Here is a 19,900-nt window from a genome sequence, read left to right as displayed (position 1 = left end):
CTGGGCAGAAGGCCAGCTGTGGGGCAGAAGGCCAGCTGTGGGCAATGTGCGGGGTAACCACTGGGCAGAAGGCCAGCTGTGGGGGCGATGCGCGGGGTAACCACTGGGCAGAAGGCCAGCTGTGGGGCGATGCGCGGGGTAACCACTGGGCAGAAGGCCAGCTGTGGGGCGATGCTGTGGGGCGATGCGGGGTAACCACTGGGCAGAAGGCCAGCTGTGGGGGGGCGGGGTAACCACTGGGCAGAAGGCCAGCTGTGGGGCGGGTAACCACTGGGCAGAAGGCCAGCTGTGGGGCGATGCGCGGGGTAACCACTGGGCAGAAGGCCAGCTGTGGGGCGATGCGCGGGGTAACCACTGAGCAGAAGGCCAGCTGTGGGGTGATGCGCGGGGTAACCACTGAGCAGAAGGCCAGCTGTGGGGCGATGCGCGAGGTAACCACTGAGCAGAAGGCCAGCTGTGGGGCGATGCGTGGGGTAACCACTGTCCCACTGTTTCTCTGGGATAACAAGCAGGTGACTATTCGTATTTTGGCAAAATGAGTTGTGCATGACTGTGGGTGTGTGTGTTGTGTAACTCCGAAGTGTCCTTGGCAGAGACGTGTGTGTCTGTGTGTGAGAGAGTGTGACTGTGCGTGTCTCCACCACCAGAACTGCAGGTGTCTCCCAGTCTCACTCTCCCAGTGCAGCACAGTGTGTTCCTCCATTTTGGGCTGGGCTGGGGTTGGCTGAGCTGGGCTGGGGTGGGGTAGTGCTGGGCTGGGGTGGGGTAGTGCTGGGCTGGGGTTGGCTGAGATGGGGTGGGGTAGGGCTGGGCTGGGGTAGTGCTGGGCTGAGCTGGGGTGGGGTAGGGCTGGGCTGGGGTAGTGCTGGGCTGGGCAGAACTGGGCTACCTCAGCCAGTTACTCACTAGAAGGCTATGGAGCAGAAGAATGCAGGGAACCTTCCCGTACGTAGTCTCTCTACTACCTCTGCTATGTTATCTGGCTCTGCTCTGTACACTGTACTGTACCAGCTCAGTGCTACTGCCAGTCATGTCCTTTTAACATGCAACTGGGGTTGATGTGTGTATTTGTCTCTTCTCCTCCCTCCCTGTCTCTCTCTCCTTACCCTTTTTTTTACCTCTGTTCCCACCCCCCATCTCTTCTCATCCTACCTCTCTCTCTCTCTCTATTTCTATCTCGCTATCTCATATATATATAAGATGTGGGTTCGGTGGAGGGCCTGGCATACCACCGTGGCTGGGACACTCTGTACTGGACCAGCTATACCACCTCTACCATCACCCGCCACACGGTGAACCAGAACCGCTGGGGTGCCTGGGACCGTGACACTGTGGTCACCATGTCTGGAAATGACCACCCCCGGGCCTTCGTTCTGGACGAATGTCAGGAGTGAGTGTCTGTTGGACCATAATGGTCATAAATCGCAATGTTCCAAGTTTCTGACCCCGATCATAGGGGTCATTTAATTCATATTAATTTTGTTCATCTTTATTACATTGTCAGGTATCTGATGCTAGAATGTTGCAGTTAATCTGAAACTAGCTACTGTTCCCATATCCTGACCTTATAAGGTTTTGAATGGATTAATACAGATTGAGGGACCGTATTAGATAGTTTAGCTTTAGTATAAGTAGATTTTCATTGGTTTTTCTCTCACTGTCTCTTCCTGGATAACGTTTAGCTAATCAAATCATGCACTTCTTTGGAATCTTAATATTTTTTATTTGATTTATTTAACCTTTATTTAACCAGGTAGGCCAGTTGAGAAGTTCTCATTTACAACTGCGACCTGGCCAAGATAAAGCAAAGCAGTGTGACACAAACAACACATAGTTACACATGGAATAAACAAGCGTACAGTCAATAATACAATAGAAAAAAAATGTATACAGTGTGTGCAAATGAAGTAAGGAGGTAAGGCAATAAATAGGCCAATAGTGGTGAAGTAATTACAATTTAGAAATTTACACTGGAGTGATGGATGTGCAAGTAGAAATGTTGGTGTGCAAAAGAGCAGAAAAACATATGGGAATGAGGTAGTTGGTTGGATGGACTATTTACAGATGGGCTGTGTACAGCTGCGGCAATCGGTAAGCTGTTCTGACACTTAAAGTTAGTGAGGGAGATCTAAGACTACAGCTTCAGTGATTTTTGCAATTCTTTCCAGTCATTGGCAGCAGAGAACTGGAAGGAAAGGCGGCCAAAGCAGGTGTTGGCTTTGGGGATGACCAGTGAGATATACCTGCTGGAGCGCGTGCTACGGGTGGGTGTTGCTATGGTGACCAGTGAGAGCATACAGGTCGCAGTGGTGGGTAGTATATGGGGCTTTGGTGACGAAACATATGGCACTGTGATAGACTGCATACAATTTGCTAAGTAGAGTGTTGGAGGCTATTTTGTAAAGGACATCGCCGAAGTCAAAGATCGGTAGGATAGTCAGTTTTACGAGGTTCTGTTTGGCAGCATGAGTGAAGGAGGCTTTGTTGCAGAATAGGAAGCCGATTCTAGATTTAACTTTGGATTGGAGATGCTTAATATGAGCCTGGAAGGAGAGTTTACAGTCTAGCCAGACACCTAGGTATTTGTAGTTGTCCACATATTCTAAGTCAGAACCGTCCAGAGTAGTGATGCTAGTCGGGCGGGCGGGTGCGGGCAGCGATCGGTTGAAGTGCATGCTTTTCATTTTACTAGCATTTAAGAGCAGTTGGAGGCCACGGAATGAGTGTTGTATGGCATTGAAGCTCGTTTGGAGGTTTGTTAGCACTGTGTCCAAAGAAGGGTCAGATGTGTACAGTATGGTGTCGTCTGCGTAGAGGTGGATCAAAGAATCACCCTCAGCAAGAGCGACATCATTGATATGTACAGAGAAAAGTCGGCCTGAGAATTGAACCCTGTGGCACCCCCATAGAGACTGCCAGAGGTCCGGACAACAGGCCCTCTGATTTGACACACTGAACTCTATCAGAGAAGTAGTTAGTGAACCAGGCGTGGCAGTCATTAGAGAAACCAAGGCTGTTGAGTCTGCCGATAAGAATATGGTGATTGACAGAGTCGAAAGCATTGGGCCAGGTCGATAAAGACTGCTGCACAGTGCTGTCTTATTGGTGGCGGTTATGATATAGTTTAGGACCTTGAGCGTGGCTGAGGTGCACCCGTGACCAGCTCAGAAACCGGATTGCATAGCGGAGAAGTTACGGTGGGATTCGAAATGGTCAGTTTGTTAACTTGGCTTTCGAAGACTTTAGAAAGGCAGGGCAGGATGGATATAGGTCTATAACAGTTTCGGTCTGGAGTGTCTCCCCCTTTGAAGAGGGTCATGACCGCGGCCGCTTTCCAATCTTTAGGAATCTGACGATACGAAAGAGTGGTTGAACAGACTAGTAATAGGGGTTGCAACAATGGCGGCGGATAATTTTAGGCAGAGAGGGTCCAGATTGTCTAGCCCAGCTGATTTGTAGGGATCCAGGTTTTGCAGCTCTTTTAGAACATCAGCTATCTTGATTTGGGTGAAGGAGAAGCGTGGGGCTTGTTGGTAGGGGTAGCCAGGTGGAAAGCATGGCCAGCCGCAGAGAAATGCTTATTGAAATTCTCGATTATCGTGGATTTATCGGTAGTGACGGTGTTTCCTAGTCTCAGTGCAATGGGCAGCTGGGAGGAGGTGCTCTTATTCTCCATGGACTTTACAGTGTCCCAAAACGTTTTGCTGCAGGGTGCAAATTTCTGTTTGAAAAAGCTAGCCTTTGCTTTCCTAACTGACGGTGTGTATTGTTTCCTGACTTCCCTGAAAAGTTTCATATTGCGGGGACTATTCGATGCTAGTGCAGAACTCCACAGGGTGTTTTTGTGCTGGTCAAGGGCAGTCAAGTCTGGAGTGAACCAAGGGCTATATCTGTTCTTAGTTTTAAAAACATTGAAAAGGGCATGCTTATTTAAGATGGTGAGGAAAGCACTTTTAAAGAACAACCAGGCATCCTATACTGGTGGGATGAGGTCATTATCGGGCCAGGTTGATTAGAAAGGCCTGCTTGCTGAAGTGTTTTAGGGAGCGTTTGACAGTGATGAGGGGTGGTTGTTTGACCGCAGACCCATAACGGACACAGGCAATGAGGCAGTGATTGCTGAGATCCTGGTTGAAAACAGCAGAGGTGTATTTAGAGGGCAAGTTGGTCAGGATGATCTCTGAGGGTATCTGGTTATTTAGCAGATCCATTCATCCAAAGTGACAAAGTGAAGTGGTATATTCAGTGTGCTGTATACAGTATGTGGACCATGTGGAAAGCTTTACATCTGGTGCTGGAATGGAAGCTCCATCCTTACCAATTGTGCCATTTGAATCAGAAACCCGTCCACTGTTGTGAACGTTTACACACATCTGCATTATATTCTCAAATTCCCTCTTGTGTTGTCACCCACCAGCCTGATGTTCTGGACCAACTGGAATGAACAGTCCCCAAGTATCATGCGTGCCACCCTGTCTGGTAACAATGTACTGGTGATCATAGGGAATGACATCCGCACCCCCAATGGCTTGGCCATAGACCACCGCGCTGAGAAACTCTACTTCTCCGATGCCACCCTGGACAAGATCGAACGCTGCGAGTACGATGGCAGCCGGCGCTACGTGAGTCAAACACACACACAGAGAGATATGTACACACAAAAACCCACCCACACTCTCAAAGCCCACTCATTGGTTTAACGTTCCCTGCTGCCCCCTGTAGGTGGTGTTGAAGAATGAGCCAGTCCATCCGTTTGGCCTGGCGGTGTATGGGGACTACATCTTCTGGACTGACTGGGTCCGCAGGGCTGTCCTCAGGGCCGACAAATACGTGGGCGGAGACATGAAACTCCTCAGAGCCGACATCCCGCAGCAGCCAATGGGCATCGTCGCTGTAGCCAATGACACCAATAGCTGTGAGTTCTAAGGAAAAGAAGGTGGGGTTTGGGTGGATGTGATTCTTTTTTTTTAGGGCGGATAAAGGATTACGGGGTTGGCATGGGCAAACAGAGTGATACAGACACACAAACACTGCTGCGCCACCAAAGTTAATGAGGTGCCAGAAGTAATCAGAGAGTGTGATACAGCTGAGAGGAGCTCCATGCACCTGGAGAATGAGACCACCTGATAATCCCCTGCCCCAATCCATCACCCTGTACACACACACACTTACGCACACTAACCATCTTCTGCCCCAACAGTTCCATGCCACACATTATTCCTTCTCATCTCGCGCAAGTCAATTCACACTTGTTAATCTCAGTGAGCTTTTAATCTCCCCTTTCACTCCAAATCAATGGTTCTGTCTTTCTTAACCCCCCACTACATATACACACGTACACATGCATTCTCCCTAAACATTAACTTCCTACTTGCCTACCTCCTCCTCACTCTCACTCACAACACACGCAGTGAACCTGTGGTAATTGCAACAAATCCTATTTAGATTGTCTCAGTTTATATTAGACTCAAGTAGCAGGAGAGCTGTTGGTTTCTGAACACTTTGTGTGTGTGTCGAATGTGTGTGTGGGAGTATGTTTGCATGTTGTAAATTTTCTCTCTGTGTGTAGGTGAGTTCTCCCCGTGTCGGTTGAACAACGGAGGTTGTCAGGACTTGTGTATCCTGACCTCAGAGGGCAGGGTCAACTGTACGTGCCGTGGCGATGGCGAGAGGAAACTGCTGGAGGACAACACCTGCATCGGTGAGAAAGGGAGGAGGAAACGAGAGTGGGGAAGAGGGAATAGGGAAGGGTATGAGGAAACGAGAGCGGAGAAGAGGGAATAGGGAAGGGTATGAGGAAATGAGAACGGGGAAGAGGGAATAGGGTAGGGTATGAGGGAATAGGGAATGGTATGAGGAAACGAGAATGGGGAAGAGGGAATAGGGAAGGGTATGAGGGAATAGGGAAGGGTATGAGGGAATAGGGAAGGGTATGAGGGAATAGGGAAGGGTATGAGGGAATAGGGAAGGGTATGAGGGAATAGGGAAGGGTATGAGGGAATAGGGAAGGGTATGAGGGAATAGGGAAGGGTATGAGGGAATAGGGAAGGGTATGAGGGAATAGGGAAGGGTATGAGGGAATAGGGAAGGGTATGAGGGAATAGGGAAGGGTATGAGGGAATAGGGAAGGGTATGAGGGAATAGGGAAGGGTATGAGGGAATAGGGAAGGGTATGAGGGAATAGGGAAGGGTATGAGGAAACGAGAGCGGGGAAGAGGGAATAGGAAAGGGTATGAGGAAACGAGAGCGGGGAAGAGGGAATAGGGAAGGGTATGAGGAAACGAGAGCGGGGATGAGGGAATAGGGAAGGGTATGAGGGAATAGGGAAGGGTATGAGGGAATAGGGAAGGTTATGAGGAAACGAGAGCGGGGAAGAGGGAATAGGAAAGGGTATGAGGAAACGAGAGCGGGGAAGAGGGAATAGGGAAGGGTATGAGGAAACGAGAGCGGGGATGAGGGAATAGGGAAGGGTATGAGGGAATAGGGAAGGGTATGAGGGAATAGGGAAGGTTATGAGGAAACGAGAGCGGGGAATAGGGAAAGGTATGAGGAAATGAGAGCGGGGAAGAGGGAATAGGGAAGGGTATGAGGAAATGAGAGCGGGGAAGAGGGAATAGGGAAGGGTATGAGGAAACGAGAGCGGGGAAGAGGGAATAGGGAAGGGTATGAGGAAACGAGAGCGGGGAAGAGGGAAGGGTATGAGGAAACGAGAGCGGGGAAGAGGGAATAGGGAAGGGTATGAGGAAATGAGAGCGGGGAAGAGGGAATAGGGAAGGGTATGAGGGAATTGGGAAGGTTATGAGGAAACGAGAGAACTACAGTACTGCATGGGGAGAGTGGATGAGAGCATTTTGTCATGTCATTAATGATGAAAGAACAGCCAATGGGGGTCAAGTTTCAAACCTACTTTGGAACGTTCAGCACTAAAACCATGTTGTTTTATGATGGTGCAGTTAAGTGTCTCCTTCTCTGTCGCTCTCTCTCCCTCCATCGCTCTCAGCCCAAAACACCACATGCAGCAGTGTAGATGAGTTTGAGTGTGGGAACGGAGACTGTGTGAACTACACCCTGACCTGTGACGGCATGGCCCACTGCAAGGACAAGTCAGATGAGAAACAGTCCTACTGCGGTGAGTGAGTGAGACAGGGAAATTGCTTTACAGTACCTCTATAAGCCATAATGTAAATTTTACCCACTTTTTCTCCCCAATTATGAGATTACGATCTTGTCTCATCGCTGCAACTCTCCAATGGACTCTAGAGAGGCGAAGGTTGAGTCGTGCGTCCTCCAAAACATGACCCACCAAACCGCGCATCTAAACACCCACCTGCTTAACCCAGAAGCCAGCCACCTTATGGGACTCCCGGTCATGGCCGGCAATGACATAGCCTGGGATCAAACCCCAGGCTATAGTGATGCAGTGCCTTAGACCACTGCGCCACTCGGGAGGCATAATATAATGTTTCTAATGTTATTTTCTCCTGACCCTCGTCTCCAGCTAACCGTATTTGTAAAAAGGGCTACAGGCGCTGTGTAAACGGCCGGTGTGTGGAACACAGCTCCTGGTGTAACGGACAGGACGATTGTGGGGACAACTCAGACGAACTCTTTTGCAACAGTAAGCAGTGCTAGCTATCTCATGCAGTGTACTCTCTGGGGGCTAGTTTGTGGTGATTTTCTGTGGACATGTTTGTGTGTAGTATTTCACCAGCGTATCATTTGTGTGTTCCAGCCACCCTGTGCACAGCAGAGCAGTTTCAGTGCAGAGACGGACGCTGCATCACCAACTCAACCAAGTGTAACCAGGTGGTGGACTGTGAGGATGCCAGCGATGAGATGAACTGCTGTGAGTCACATTGGACGCCAGACGAACTTAAGACCCTAGTTTCAACTCTAACCCAGACCTAACTCTTGACTCATGAACTCTTAACTCATGAAAGATCACAGACTAACCTTTAGACTAGACTCAACTAAATCTAACATCAAATGTAACTCTAAACCAGACTTAACTATAGACTACCTCAGTCAGGATTGCTCTGCATAATGTAACCTTAGTTAGATATGATGCTGAAGCTAGTGAACTAGATTTGTTTTTAGACTGACTTTACAAGACTCACTGTTTAACCTTTGCCCTCTGTTCTGCAGCCACTGACTGTTCCAGCTACTTCCGTCTGGGGGTGAAGGGTGTGATCTTCCAGAAGTGTGAGTTCACCAGCCTCTGTTACGCCCCCTTCTGGGTGTGTGACGGAGCCAATGACTGTGGAGACTACTCTGACGAGAGGAACTGCCCAGGTGAACATACACATGTGGACGCATGCACACACACACCCACACAAAGATAGACACTTAAACACACACACAATGAACTGCAAGATCTAAAATGTTTCCTGGGTGTGTTGTCCTTCTGGACTCGAGAGTGTACATTAAAACACAAACATTCTTCTAAATCAAATCAAGCTTTATTTCTATAGCACATTTCAGACATAGAATGCAACACAATGTTTTTCTCAGGAAAAAAAATAATTTAAAAAACAATTAATAAAAGCTGAAATATTTACTACACAACAAAGATAAGATTTTTAAAAATATATTTAAAAAACAATGACAAAAACTGAATGACTAATAAGCAAACTAAGGAAAAGCAGGGCTAAAAAGATGTTTTAAATATGTCCACAGTTTAGGCCAGCCTCAGGTTCTCTCTGGGAGGCTATTCTGGGGGCATAATAACTAAAGGCTGCCTCTTGGTCTTAGGCTTTGAGATAGTTAAAAGGTCAGTGCCAGAGGACCTGAGGGATCTACTGGATACATAACTTAAAAGCATGTCTGACATGCATTGGGGTGCACAATCGTGGATTGATTTAAATACCAATAGAATAATCTTAGAATGAAAACTCACAGGCAGCCAATGCAGAGACCTTGAAACCAGTGTAATGTGTGCGCTCTGGTCTTAGTCATTACCCATGCTGCAGCATTCTGTATGTAGACCAGACAGGAGAGCATTACAGTAGTCAAGCGTGCTTGTAATAAAAGCATAGATGAGTCTCTCTGTATCAGCCTGAAAGAGAAAACACAGCCATTAACAAACAGCATGTGTTGCATCTATTAAACTCTTTTAAATACAAGATGAAAAGTAAAGAGGGACTGAAGACGTTATACTACTGCAAAATTAGAAAAATATAACTTTCAGTAAACAAGACAAACATGCCAATCTATTACAAACATGCTACTCTTGCCGTGCGTTTCATACATCTCTTTATTTAGTGCCAATCTACTTTAATATTACTATATTAACCACTGTCTGTTTGTCAAACAGACCGGAGGAAGACCAAGTGCTCTGCTCCATTCTTTGCGTGTCCCAGTGGTCGCTGTATCCCTATGAGCTGGACCTGTGACAAGGAGAACGACTGTGAGAACGGCGCTGACGAGGCCCACTGTGGTCAGTTCAACTCAGCTGCCTTTTTACTGGATTCACTGGTAATATTCAGCCATTTCTGACGGTCTTTCTCTCCATCACACCACACTCTGCTCTTTCCTTTAGATAAGTTTTGCTCGGCCAGCCAGTTTCAGTGCGGTAACCACCGCTGTATCCCCAACCGCTGGGTATGTGACGGCGCTGATGACTGTGGTGACGGGACTGACGAGGACGGCAAGTGCAGTGAGTGTCATTCACGTCACACACGCAACCTCTCACTATTAAACAGGGAGGACACTTATGTGGAAAAAGGCAGAGTGGAAATACTAGACTAAAACAAATGCACTCAAAACTATTCTGTCTCCCCTCCTCCCCACTTGCCTCTTTCCTGACAGAGAATAAGACATGTAGTCCATATGCCTTCCAGTGTCCTGGCTCTCATGTGTGTGTGTCCCAGCACTGGAAGTGTGACGGGGACAAGGACTGTCCTGACGGGGTGGATGAGAGTGTCAAGGCTGGATGTGGTGAGTGATGGATCAGTCCGAGGAATGGATTATTACTGATACCTGATCGATGCTTACCTATGGAAGTATGTCCTATGCAAAGTCTTGTGCAAATCATCATTAAATCATTACTAGTTATACAGATTATTTTCAGAATGCAGGTCCTTATTGACTGACTGACTGACTGTCCCTCTGTCTGTCTGTGTGTCAGTGTTCAACAACACCTGTGATGCGAATGAGTTCATGTGCCAAAACAGAGAGTGCATCCCCAAGCACTTTGTGTGTGACCATGACAATGACTGCAGTGACAGCTCTGACGAGTTCCTGGAGTGTGGTGAGTTGACTCTTGACCCTTGACTCTCGTTGTCCCAGTGTAACCTGTCTCATATATTATAATTTCTAGTCTTTAACATTTAGAGTGAATGTTCAGTTTTTATCGTATTAAGTAACCTCTGCATTCTCCTTAGTACCCTATGAGTGAATTAACTGTTGTTATCATAGGAAGTAACCTAATCTTTGTCCTTCCAGTGTACCCGAAGTGTGGGCCCAATGAGTTCCGTTGTGCCAACGGCCGTTGCCTCCTCCAGAGCTCCTGGGAGTGTGACGGAGAGTTCGACTGTCACGACCAATCTGACGAAGCCCCTAAAAACCCCCGCTGCAATGGCCCAGGTTAGAAAGACACATACACACACACACACACAGATGGTGCTTACTGTCTATTTGCTCTAGGGGCTAAGATATCTCCTCCTCAACCCACTATTTGCAAGGGATTTTAAGGGATTTACTAAATCTCTGCTAAATTGCTAAATCAGATGTAGACCAAGTCCCCTCTTCCTTAGAAATTCACTCACTGTTCATTCTCCTTCTGACCGACCGTCCTTTCACCTCTCCTCCAACCCCTCTCCTCGAAACAGAGAAGAAGTGTAATGACACGGCTTACGCCTGTGGTAACGGGAACTGTGTCAACGAGACGCTGCTGTGTGACCGTAATGATGACTGCGGTGACGGCACTGACGAGCTCAACTGCTTCATCAATGAGTGTCTGAACAGCAAGCTCAGTGGCTGCTCTCAGCTCTGTGAGGACCTCAAGATAGGCTTCAAGGTAAGGATGCACCTATTTGTTGATACGATTTATACTGTTAACTATGTCACAATTTTTGACCGAAAGGTTAACAACTGTGAATTAGTACACACAGCCTTACCTGTCCTCTCCACTCCTGTGTGACTGTGCAGTGCAGATGCCATCCTGGCTTCCGTCTGAAGGATGATGGGAAGATGTGCGTGGACATAGACGAGTGTACGACCAGCTACCCCTGCACCCAGCGCTGCATCAACACCCGCGGATCCTTCCACTGTCTCTGTGTGGAGGGCTTCCAGCTCAGCCCCAGCAACCCCACCATCTGCAAGTCCACCTCCGGTAAGACCTGGAGGGGGAGGGGTGTATGTGGGGTTAAGATCTGAAGGGGTGTACAGTGGGGCAAAAAAGTATTTAGTCAGCCACCAATTGTGCAAGTTCTCCCACTTAAAAAGATGAGAGGCCTGTAATTAGGTACACTTCAACTATGACAGACAAAACGAGAAAAAAAATCCAGAAAATCACATTGTAGGATTTTTAATGAATTTCTTTGCAAATTATGGTGGAAAATAAGTATTTGGTCACTTACAAACAAGCAAGATTTCTGGCTCTCACAGACCTGTAACTTCTTCTTTAAGAGGCTCCTCTGTCCTCCACTCGTTACCTGTATTAATGGCACCCGTTTGAACTTGTTATCAGTATAAAAGACACCTGTCCACAACCTCAAACAGTCACACTCCAAACTCCACTATGGCCAAGACCAAAGAGCTGTCAAAGAACACCAGAAACAAAATTGTAGACCTGCACCAGGCTGGAAAGACTGAATCTGCAATAGGCAAGCAGCTTGGTTTGAAGAAATCAACTGTGGGAGCAATTATTAGGAAATGGAAGACATACACGACCACTGATAATCTCCCTCGATCTGGGGCACCACGCAAGATCTCACCCCGTGGGGTCAAAATGATCACAAGAACGGTGAGCAAACATCCTAGAACCACACGGGGGGACCTAGTGAATGACCTGCAGAGAGCTGGGACCACAGTAACAAAGCCTACCATCAGTAACACACTACGCCGCCAGGGACTCAAATCCTGCAGTGCCAGACGTGTCCCCCCTGCTTAAGCCAGTACATGTCCAGGCCCGTCTGAAGTTTGCTAGAGAATTGGATGAACCAGAAGAAGATTGGGAGAATGTCATATGGTCAGATGAAACCAAAATATAACTTTTTGGTAAAAACTCAACTCGTTGTGTTTGGAGGACAAAGAATGTTGAGTTGCATCCAAAGAACACCATACCTGCTGTGAAGCATGGGGGTGGAAACATCATGCTTTGGGGCTGTTTTTCTGCAAAGGGACCAGGACGACTGATCCGTGTAAAGGGAAGAATGAATGGGGCCATGTATCGTGAGATTTTGAGTGAAAACCTCCTTCCATCAGCAAGGGCATTGAAGATGAAACATGGCTGGGTCTTTCAGCATGACAATGATGATCCCAAACACACCGCCCAACGAAGGAGTGGCTTCGTAAGAAGCATTTCAAGGTCCTGGAGTGGCCTAGCCAGTCTCCAGATCTCAACCCCATAGAAAATCTTTGGAGGGGGTTGAAAGTCCGTGTTGCCCAGCAACAGCCCCAAAACATCACTGCTCTAGAGAAGATCTGCATGGAGGAATGGGCAAAAATACCAGCAACAGTGTGTGAAAACCTTGTGAAGACTTACAGAAAACATTTGACCTCTGTCATTGCCAACAAAGGGTATATAACAAAGTATTGAGAAACTTTTGTTATTGACCAAATACTTATTTTCCACCATAATTTGCAAATAAATTCATTTAAAATCCTACAATGTGATTTTCTGGATTTTTTTCCCCCTAATTTTGTCTGCCATAGTTGAAGTGTACCTATGATGAAAATTACAGACCTCTCATCTTTTTAAGTGGGAGAACTTGCACAATTGTCGGCTGACTAAATACTTTTTTGCCCCACTGTATGTGGGGTTAAGATCTGATGGGTTGTATGGGGGGGTTAAGATCTGATGGGGTGTATAGGGGGTTAAGACCTAGAGGGGTGAAATAGGAGGTTAAGATCTGAAGGGGTGTATGGGGTGCATGCGGGGTTACGCTCTGAAGGGCTGTATGGGGGGTTAAGCTCTGAAGGGGTGTATGGAGGGTTAAGCTCTGAAGGTGTGTATGGGGGGGTTAAGATCTGAAGGGGTGTATGTTGGTTGCACCATAGAGCTCTACCCACAAAACCAACCACATCTTAATGAATAAGCTGCATGCATGGGTGAATAGGGACTCAGTTTGAGCTTGTTGACCTAATCTACATAAAAATATATATTTTGTCCAGAGGAGGAGCCCTTCCTGATCTTTGCCAATCGTTACTACTTGAGGAAACTCAACCTGGATGGTTCCAACTACACCCTGCTCAAACAGGTGAGACTGAAGCCTCAACACCTCTTACTTACAAACAGATTAAAATAAACCATTGTACCCTTTGACCATCACGCTAAATTGATCACTTCTCTCCCATTGTGTGTATCTGCATTAGGGTCTGAACAATGCTGTGGCGCTGGACTTTGACTACAGACAACAGATGATCTACTGGACAGACGTGACCACTCAGGGCAGCATGATACGACGCATGCACATTAATGGCAGCGATGTACAGGTCAGTGTGGGTCCATTACCTTTTTGACGTCTTAGAAATATACAACATTTGATTGGTACATTTGGTCGAAAGGAACTTAACCAGGACTTCTGATTGGCTCTTTGGAAGGTCCTTCACCGCACATCTCTCAGCAACCCTGATGGTCTAGCTGTTGATTGGGTGGGAGGGAACCTGTACTGGTGTGACAAGGGGCGGGACACCATCGAGGTGTCTAAGCTGACTGGGGCCTACCGGATGGTCCTGGTCAACACCGGTCTGAGGGAACCACGCGCTGTGGCGGTCGACGTACGAAACGGGTACGGACATAAACAGAACTACAAATAAGAAGCGGGAACTGGTTCAATTCCTTTAATATTTTCTCATTGATGAGTTCTGCTCAAATATTGATTATAGCGTTTCAAATGTTGAGTATATAGGGTTGATTATTTTAGTACAAGAGAGAATGGCATTGATCCTCACTTTGCTGAACATTTAGTGTGATATTATGACCACTCGCATGGGTGTTCTGAAGCGTCACACTGAGCTGTGTCCCTACCAGGTACCTGTACTGGTCAGACTGGGGTGACAACCCCCACATAGGGAGGATAGGGATGGACGGCTCCAACAGGACTGTGATTGTAGAGGACAGGATCACCTGGCCCAATGGCCTCACTCTGGACTTCATCAACGACCGCATCTACTGGGCCGATGCCAGAGAGGACTACATCGAGTTCGCCAGCCTGGACGGAACCAACAGACACACTGGTAACACACTCTGTCTCACACACAATATCATACACATCTTTTGATACATATATTGATATTACAACACACACATTAAACAGAACTCACATACACTATACACACCACACATTCTCATCAGTAAATACATCACTGTTGGCAGACTTGCTGCTTGTTTCTGACGTGTCTGTTTCTCTGTGTGTTTCCCCACCCTGCAGTGCTGCGCCAGGACATCCCCCACATCTTTGCCATGACTCTGTTTGAGGAGTACATCTACTGGACCGACTGGGAGACCAAGTCCATCAACAGGTGTCACAAGACCCAGGGCACCAACAAGACCATGCTGATCAGCACGCTCCACCGGCCCATGGACGTCCACATCTACCACCCTTACCGCCAGCCAGAGGGTATGAGTAAGTCTACTGTTACCGCCACCTGAACACCTCGTCATGTATCGACGTATGCTTGCACTCCCCTGACCTGGGCCTATTGTGTGTGTGTGTGTTTGGTTAACCCATAGTGGCCAACCACCCGTGTCAGACAAACAATGGAGGATGCAGTAACCTGTGCCTGCTGTCGCCTGGTGGGAGGTACAAGTGTGCCTGTCCCACTAACTTCTACCTGGCTAGTGATGGGAGGCAGTGTATGTCCAACTGCACCGCCAGCCAGGTGAGTTTAACCAACTTGTCTCTTAGCTGTTTCATGATGTTATGTGTTGTGCTCAGAATGAATCTTTCCTCTCTTCCTCCACCATCTCTTTCTTCCTCGGTCCCTCTTGCTTTTCCCATTCTCTATCCGTCTCTTCTTCTCTCTTTCTCTGCAGTTTGTGTGTAAGAACGACAAGTGCATTCCGTTCTGGTGGAAGTGTGACACAGAGGATGATTGTGGGGACCGGTCAGACGAGCCTGCGGAATGCCGTGAGTGACAGACAGTCCTAGTCCATGAACACTAACTATCATAGCTGCACTGTACTAAAGTCCTGGTTGACTGATGCTGTATTGGTATCCCCTGTAGCTGAGTTCAAGTGCAGGCCCGGCCAGTTCCAGTGTGGTACAGGCATCTGTACCAACCCAGCCTACATCTGTGACGGAGACAACGACTGCCAGGACAACTCTGACGAGGCCAACTGTGACATCCACGTGTGTCTGCCCAGTCAGTTTAAGTGTAGCCACCCCAGCCGCTGTATCCCTGGGATCTTCCGCTGTAACGGCCAGGATAACTGTGGAGAGGGAGAGGACGAGAAAGAGTGTCGTGAGTAGACTGCCTTGACTATAGTATTGACTAGTATGAAGAGGTTAAAGAGAGGGAATATGTACAGGTGTTAAAGTTCTCCGTCACTGTAACGGATTTCCGTCATATGGATTCTGGAGGGGTTGTTTTCTCATTTTTAGGGGGTAGATCAGTTTTAATATTGCGGATTGTAGCTTCCATCAATGTAATTATCCCCCCCATATATATTTTTATGTATGTAGGCTGACAGGGGTATAAATCGAGCACATAGCCATGCAATCTTGATAGACAAATATTGGCAGTAGGACGACCTCACTGAAGAGCTCAGTGACTGTCAACGTGGCACTGTCATAGGATGCAACCTTTCCAACAAGTTAGTTTGTAACATTTGTGCCCTGCTACAGCTGCCTCAGTCAATTGTAAGTGCTGTTATTGTAAAGTGGAAACGTCTAGGAGCAACAATGGCTCAGCCACAAAGTTGTAGGCCACAAGCTCACAGAATGGGACTGCTCTTGCTCTCACTAATGCTGTTGTGGTTGAATGGAAGCAAGTCCCCGCAGCAATGTTCCAACATCTAGTGGAAAGACTTCCCAGAAGAGTGAAGGCTGTTATAGCAGCAATGGGGGGGTCCAACTCCATATTATGCCCATGATTTTGGAATGAGATGTTTGACGAGCAGGTGTCAACATATGTTTGGTCATGTAGTGTACTTTAACTGAGCTTCTCAGTCCTTCTTCATAAAACATATCATGGGGAGGACCCTGAGCAAGGGATTGGAATTGGTCAAACTCGCAATTTAATACATGTACAAAATGATATCCCTAAAAGCATGATGAATTCCCTCTTTCCCTAAAAGAATGGTGACTTTCTTACATGAAAGGGGAGGTTAACTTGGCCCCAGACAATCCATCTGAGATCCACTTCAGGTTCAGTCATGGGGTTTGTTTTGCTTTAACCCTGAATAAGGAGGATATCCAAGCTGTAGTGTACTGCACCAACTTCTAGTCTTTTTACATCCGGGTTTCTTGTTTGTTTCAAACTATATGTTCTACGCACATTGAAATTAAATGTATAATTATTTCAAATCTATGTTTACAAAGACTTGGAGACTAGGAGAAAAAGCCATGCATCATGTACGGATATTGGTAAGTGACTGTCTCTTCTCTTCTGTCCCCCGTAGCGGATGTGACGTGTGCTCCTAACCAGTTCCAGTGTGCCATCACCAAGCGCTGTATCCCTCGTGTCTGGGTGTGTGACAGGGACAATGACTGTGTGGATGGATCTGATGAGCCTGCCAACTGCAGTAAGGACCCAGTCTACTGTGACATCTAACATCGCTCTCTTTCTCCCTTCTCCTTGATTCCTCTTCCTTATTTTTTTTATACCAGGTGAATTTGAGTACTATTTAAGAAGGTCCGGTCATGCAAATGTGGCAAAGGTCCGGATGGACTTACTGTTGAGAGTTAGAATAGTACAATACACTAGGTGCAATTTTGAAATTTGGTTGTGCAGTTTTTCTCTTATATCAGTCACTGCCAGTCACTCAATTAGCCCTTGCCAGCTATATATATCTTTTTTAGTAGTAAATTAGTCTAGCAAGCTATCTAAACTTGTAGTTTACGGTTGAATCAGATCTCTTATTAAAAGATACAATCAGTTCTCTCCACACTATGGAAAAATGTATACAATTGCAGGACATTTGTTGTAAATTTGCAACATCTTCTCTACAGTTTTTGACCAATGTCCCTCCCTCTTTCTACCTCCCTGCTTTTATTCTATGATATCTAACACCCCCCCGACATCTCTCACTCCCCCTCCCTCCCCAGCCCAGATGACGTGTGGAGTGGATGAGTTCCGCTGTAAGGACTCTGGTCGCTGCATCCCGGCCCGATGGAAGTGTGACGGAGAGGATGACTGTGGAGACGGATCAGACGAACCCAAGGAGGAGTGTGGTGAGGGATGGGGTAGAGACATTAAGACGCAGGAGGGATGGATGGGGGGGGGCGAAATGAATGGAGAAATTCCCAAGCATCTTTTGTGTTCTGTGTTTTACATAATTGTCTATTATTACAATATCTGATATAATTCCTTCCTACTCTGACGGTATTTGTTGTGTCCTCAGAAGAGAGGACGTGTGAGCCGTACCAGTTCCGCTGTAAGAACAACCGTTGTGTCCCTGGTCGCTGGCAATGTGACTATGACAACGACTGTGGAGACCACTCTGATGAGGACAAATGTGGTAGGTCCCCTCTATCCTGCCTTTAGGCTCCCCTTCATGTATTTGAGGCCAGGGCTATCGCTAGTGTTCCTGCCTCATGTCCCTTATCATTATGGGTAGATAAGAGCTACAGAATAGGTGTATAGTACATCTGCCTTCATCTGGACAGACTTTCTTTCACTGAATGGTTTCAGCCACATAGGTTCCCATTGACAGATAATTTAATAGTTTGTAAAGGATAAATAGTTGATTGTGTATGTGTGTTCTCTCAACTGTACTGCACGGTCAAGATTTGCTTTGCTTTGATTTACTTTGTGACCATTTGCACACCTCATCTCATGTTTATTCTGCATTTCACACTGGCCTGTTGACGTGGGTTAGCGGTAGGTCTCTTCACTATCAGCACGAACACCCCAAAACCCCCAACCTACCTCTGACCTCCCCCCAATCTACCCAAACGTCTTCCTACAGTAACTATCCCTCCTATACCCATCAGGAAAAATAAATATACAATACATTTAAAAAGTAACTATCCTCCCTGCCTCGTATCTTAAAAAGTGGACTTACTCTATCCAGATTCCAAGATCCTGCCCAATCCTTCTAGCCTTCTAGACCCCTGCTGTACCATGTGACCCATTGTACTCCCATCCCCATTCCCCAATCCTTCATTTGTCCCTTTACCAGTCTTTTCCCCCATCGTTACAGCCATTTACCCTCATGACTTTCTGTGATATGTCTGTGTCTGGAAGTTCTTATTCTTTCCCACAACCCTTCATCTCCGCTCCTCCCCCTCTCCTCACATCTCCTCTCTCCCTCCAGTGCCGAGGCAGTGTTCAGAGAGTGAGTTTTCCTGTACAAACGGTCGCTGCATCGCCGGGAGGTGGACGTGTGATGGAGACCATGACTGTGCTGATGGATCAGACGAGGTACAGTGACACAAACCATTATTGAAAAGAGTGGAAAATTACACACATCAAATGAATGGAAAGGGAAAAGTCCCTCACTGCTCCATGCTCTCTTGTTAAAGCTTAGTGATGTGAATAATCACTGCCATCCTACAAGTCCTAGCTCATTGTCACAATGAATACATTAATGGACTATAGAGGTTTGTTCCTTTACACATGAATGGCATTGTTATTAGAGTAACATATTAAGGGAAAGGGGCAAACCTAGTCAGTTGCACAACTGACTGCATTCAACCAAAATTAGTCCTCTGCATTTAACCTAACCCTTCTGAATCAGAGTGATATGATGATGATAATAATAATGATGTCCTGTGTGTCCTGTTGCAGAATGGCTGTGATGTGAAGTGTGACAGTGATCAGTTCCAGTGTAAGAACAGCCACTGTATCCCCATCCGCTGGCGCTGTGACGCAGACCCTGACTGTATGGACGGCAGTGACGAGGAGAAGTGTGACATCGGAGGTGAGTTTCACACACAAACACTTAAACTGGAGAATTATCATACAGTCCGGGGTGGCAGGGTGGACTAGTAATCGAAAGGCTGCAAGTTCAAATCCCAGAGCTGACAAGGTACAAATGTTGTTCTGCCCCTGAACAAGGCAGTTAACCCACTGTTCCTAGGCCGTCATTGAAAAAAAGAATGTGTTCTTATTAACAGACCTGCCTAGTAAAATAAAAAATACAAAATTGTAATGTTTGTTTGTGTCAGTTAATCCTATAAGGGATGGGTTGCTAACTGGAGATTTTACATGAAAATACAACTTCATTCATTATACACAAACATTATTGTACTGTACTTATGATGTTCATTAAGTACAATATGTGGGTATGTATTTCATAGAGAAAAGTAACTCTTTCTCTTCTCTGTCTCAGTGGGTAGACACTGCCCCCTGGATGAGTTCCAGTGTAACAACACTCTGTGTAAACCCCTAGCCTGGAAGTGTGACGGAGAAGACGACTGTGGAGACAACTCTGATGAGAATCCAGATGATTGCAGTGAGCCCACCATTACCCCTGACATTAATAACAGAACACGGTCCCTGAGGATCTTTCAACTCCTACCTAACACCTGTCATCTCTGCTCTCCTCCTCTAACTCGCTTTCTATCCCTCA

General features: G+C 46.8%; 1 protein-coding gene across 3 annotated transcripts in view; it reads left to right on the top strand.

Moving 5' to 3' along the window:
- Positions 1 to 19,900, top strand: part of LOC112254672 (low-density lipoprotein receptor-related protein 1-like) — a 164,601-nt gene that overhangs the window by 129,806 nt on the left and 14,895 nt on the right. For 2 of the 3 annotated variants that reach the window (XM_042324505.1, XM_042324506.1), the window contains exons 42-70: positions 1,201 to 1,390; positions 4,418 to 4,622; positions 4,723 to 4,915; positions 5,570 to 5,701; positions 7,001 to 7,129; positions 7,499 to 7,618; positions 7,733 to 7,846; positions 8,146 to 8,292; positions 9,314 to 9,436; positions 9,539 to 9,655; positions 9,808 to 9,936; positions 10,127 to 10,249; positions 10,444 to 10,584; positions 10,830 to 11,017; positions 11,149 to 11,332; positions 13,336 to 13,421; positions 13,537 to 13,656; positions 13,765 to 13,952; positions 14,195 to 14,400; positions 14,595 to 14,789; positions 14,897 to 15,045; positions 15,200 to 15,293; positions 15,391 to 15,627; positions 16,787 to 16,909; positions 17,433 to 17,558; positions 17,729 to 17,845; positions 18,644 to 18,750; positions 19,117 to 19,249; positions 19,661 to 19,783. In XM_042324505.1, the coding sequence (XP_042180439.1) occupies positions 1,201 to 1,390; positions 4,418 to 4,622; positions 4,723 to 4,915; positions 5,570 to 5,701; positions 7,001 to 7,129; positions 7,499 to 7,618; positions 7,733 to 7,846; positions 8,146 to 8,292; positions 9,314 to 9,436; positions 9,539 to 9,655; positions 9,808 to 9,936; positions 10,127 to 10,249; positions 10,444 to 10,584; positions 10,830 to 11,017; positions 11,149 to 11,332; positions 13,336 to 13,421; positions 13,537 to 13,656; positions 13,765 to 13,952; positions 14,195 to 14,400; positions 14,595 to 14,789; positions 14,897 to 15,045; positions 15,200 to 15,293; positions 15,391 to 15,627; positions 16,787 to 16,909; positions 17,433 to 17,558; positions 17,729 to 17,845; positions 18,644 to 18,750; positions 19,117 to 19,249; positions 19,661 to 19,783 (4,239 nt within the window). The remainder of the gene's footprint in view (positions 1 to 1,200; positions 1,391 to 4,417; positions 4,623 to 4,722; positions 4,916 to 5,569; positions 5,702 to 7,000; positions 7,130 to 7,498; positions 7,619 to 7,732; positions 7,847 to 8,145; positions 8,293 to 9,313; positions 9,437 to 9,538; positions 9,656 to 9,807; positions 9,937 to 10,126; positions 10,250 to 10,443; positions 10,585 to 10,829; positions 11,018 to 11,148; positions 11,333 to 13,335; positions 13,422 to 13,536; positions 13,657 to 13,764; positions 13,953 to 14,194; positions 14,401 to 14,594; positions 14,790 to 14,896; positions 15,046 to 15,199; positions 15,294 to 15,390; positions 15,628 to 16,786; positions 16,910 to 17,432; positions 17,559 to 17,728; positions 17,846 to 18,643; positions 18,751 to 19,116; positions 19,250 to 19,660; positions 19,784 to 19,900) is intronic. The other variant, XM_042324507.1, reaches the window with a different exon arrangement.

The sequence above is a fragment of the Oncorhynchus tshawytscha genome, linkage group LG07, assembly GCF_018296145.1.
Source record: "Oncorhynchus tshawytscha isolate Ot180627B linkage group LG07, Otsh_v2.0, whole genome shotgun sequence".
In the NCBI taxonomy this organism is placed as follows: domain Eukaryota; kingdom Metazoa; phylum Chordata; class Actinopteri; order Salmoniformes; family Salmonidae; genus Oncorhynchus; species Oncorhynchus tshawytscha.
Note: the sequence above shows the minus strand (reverse complement) of the source record. Positions and strands in the feature narration are given on the sequence as shown.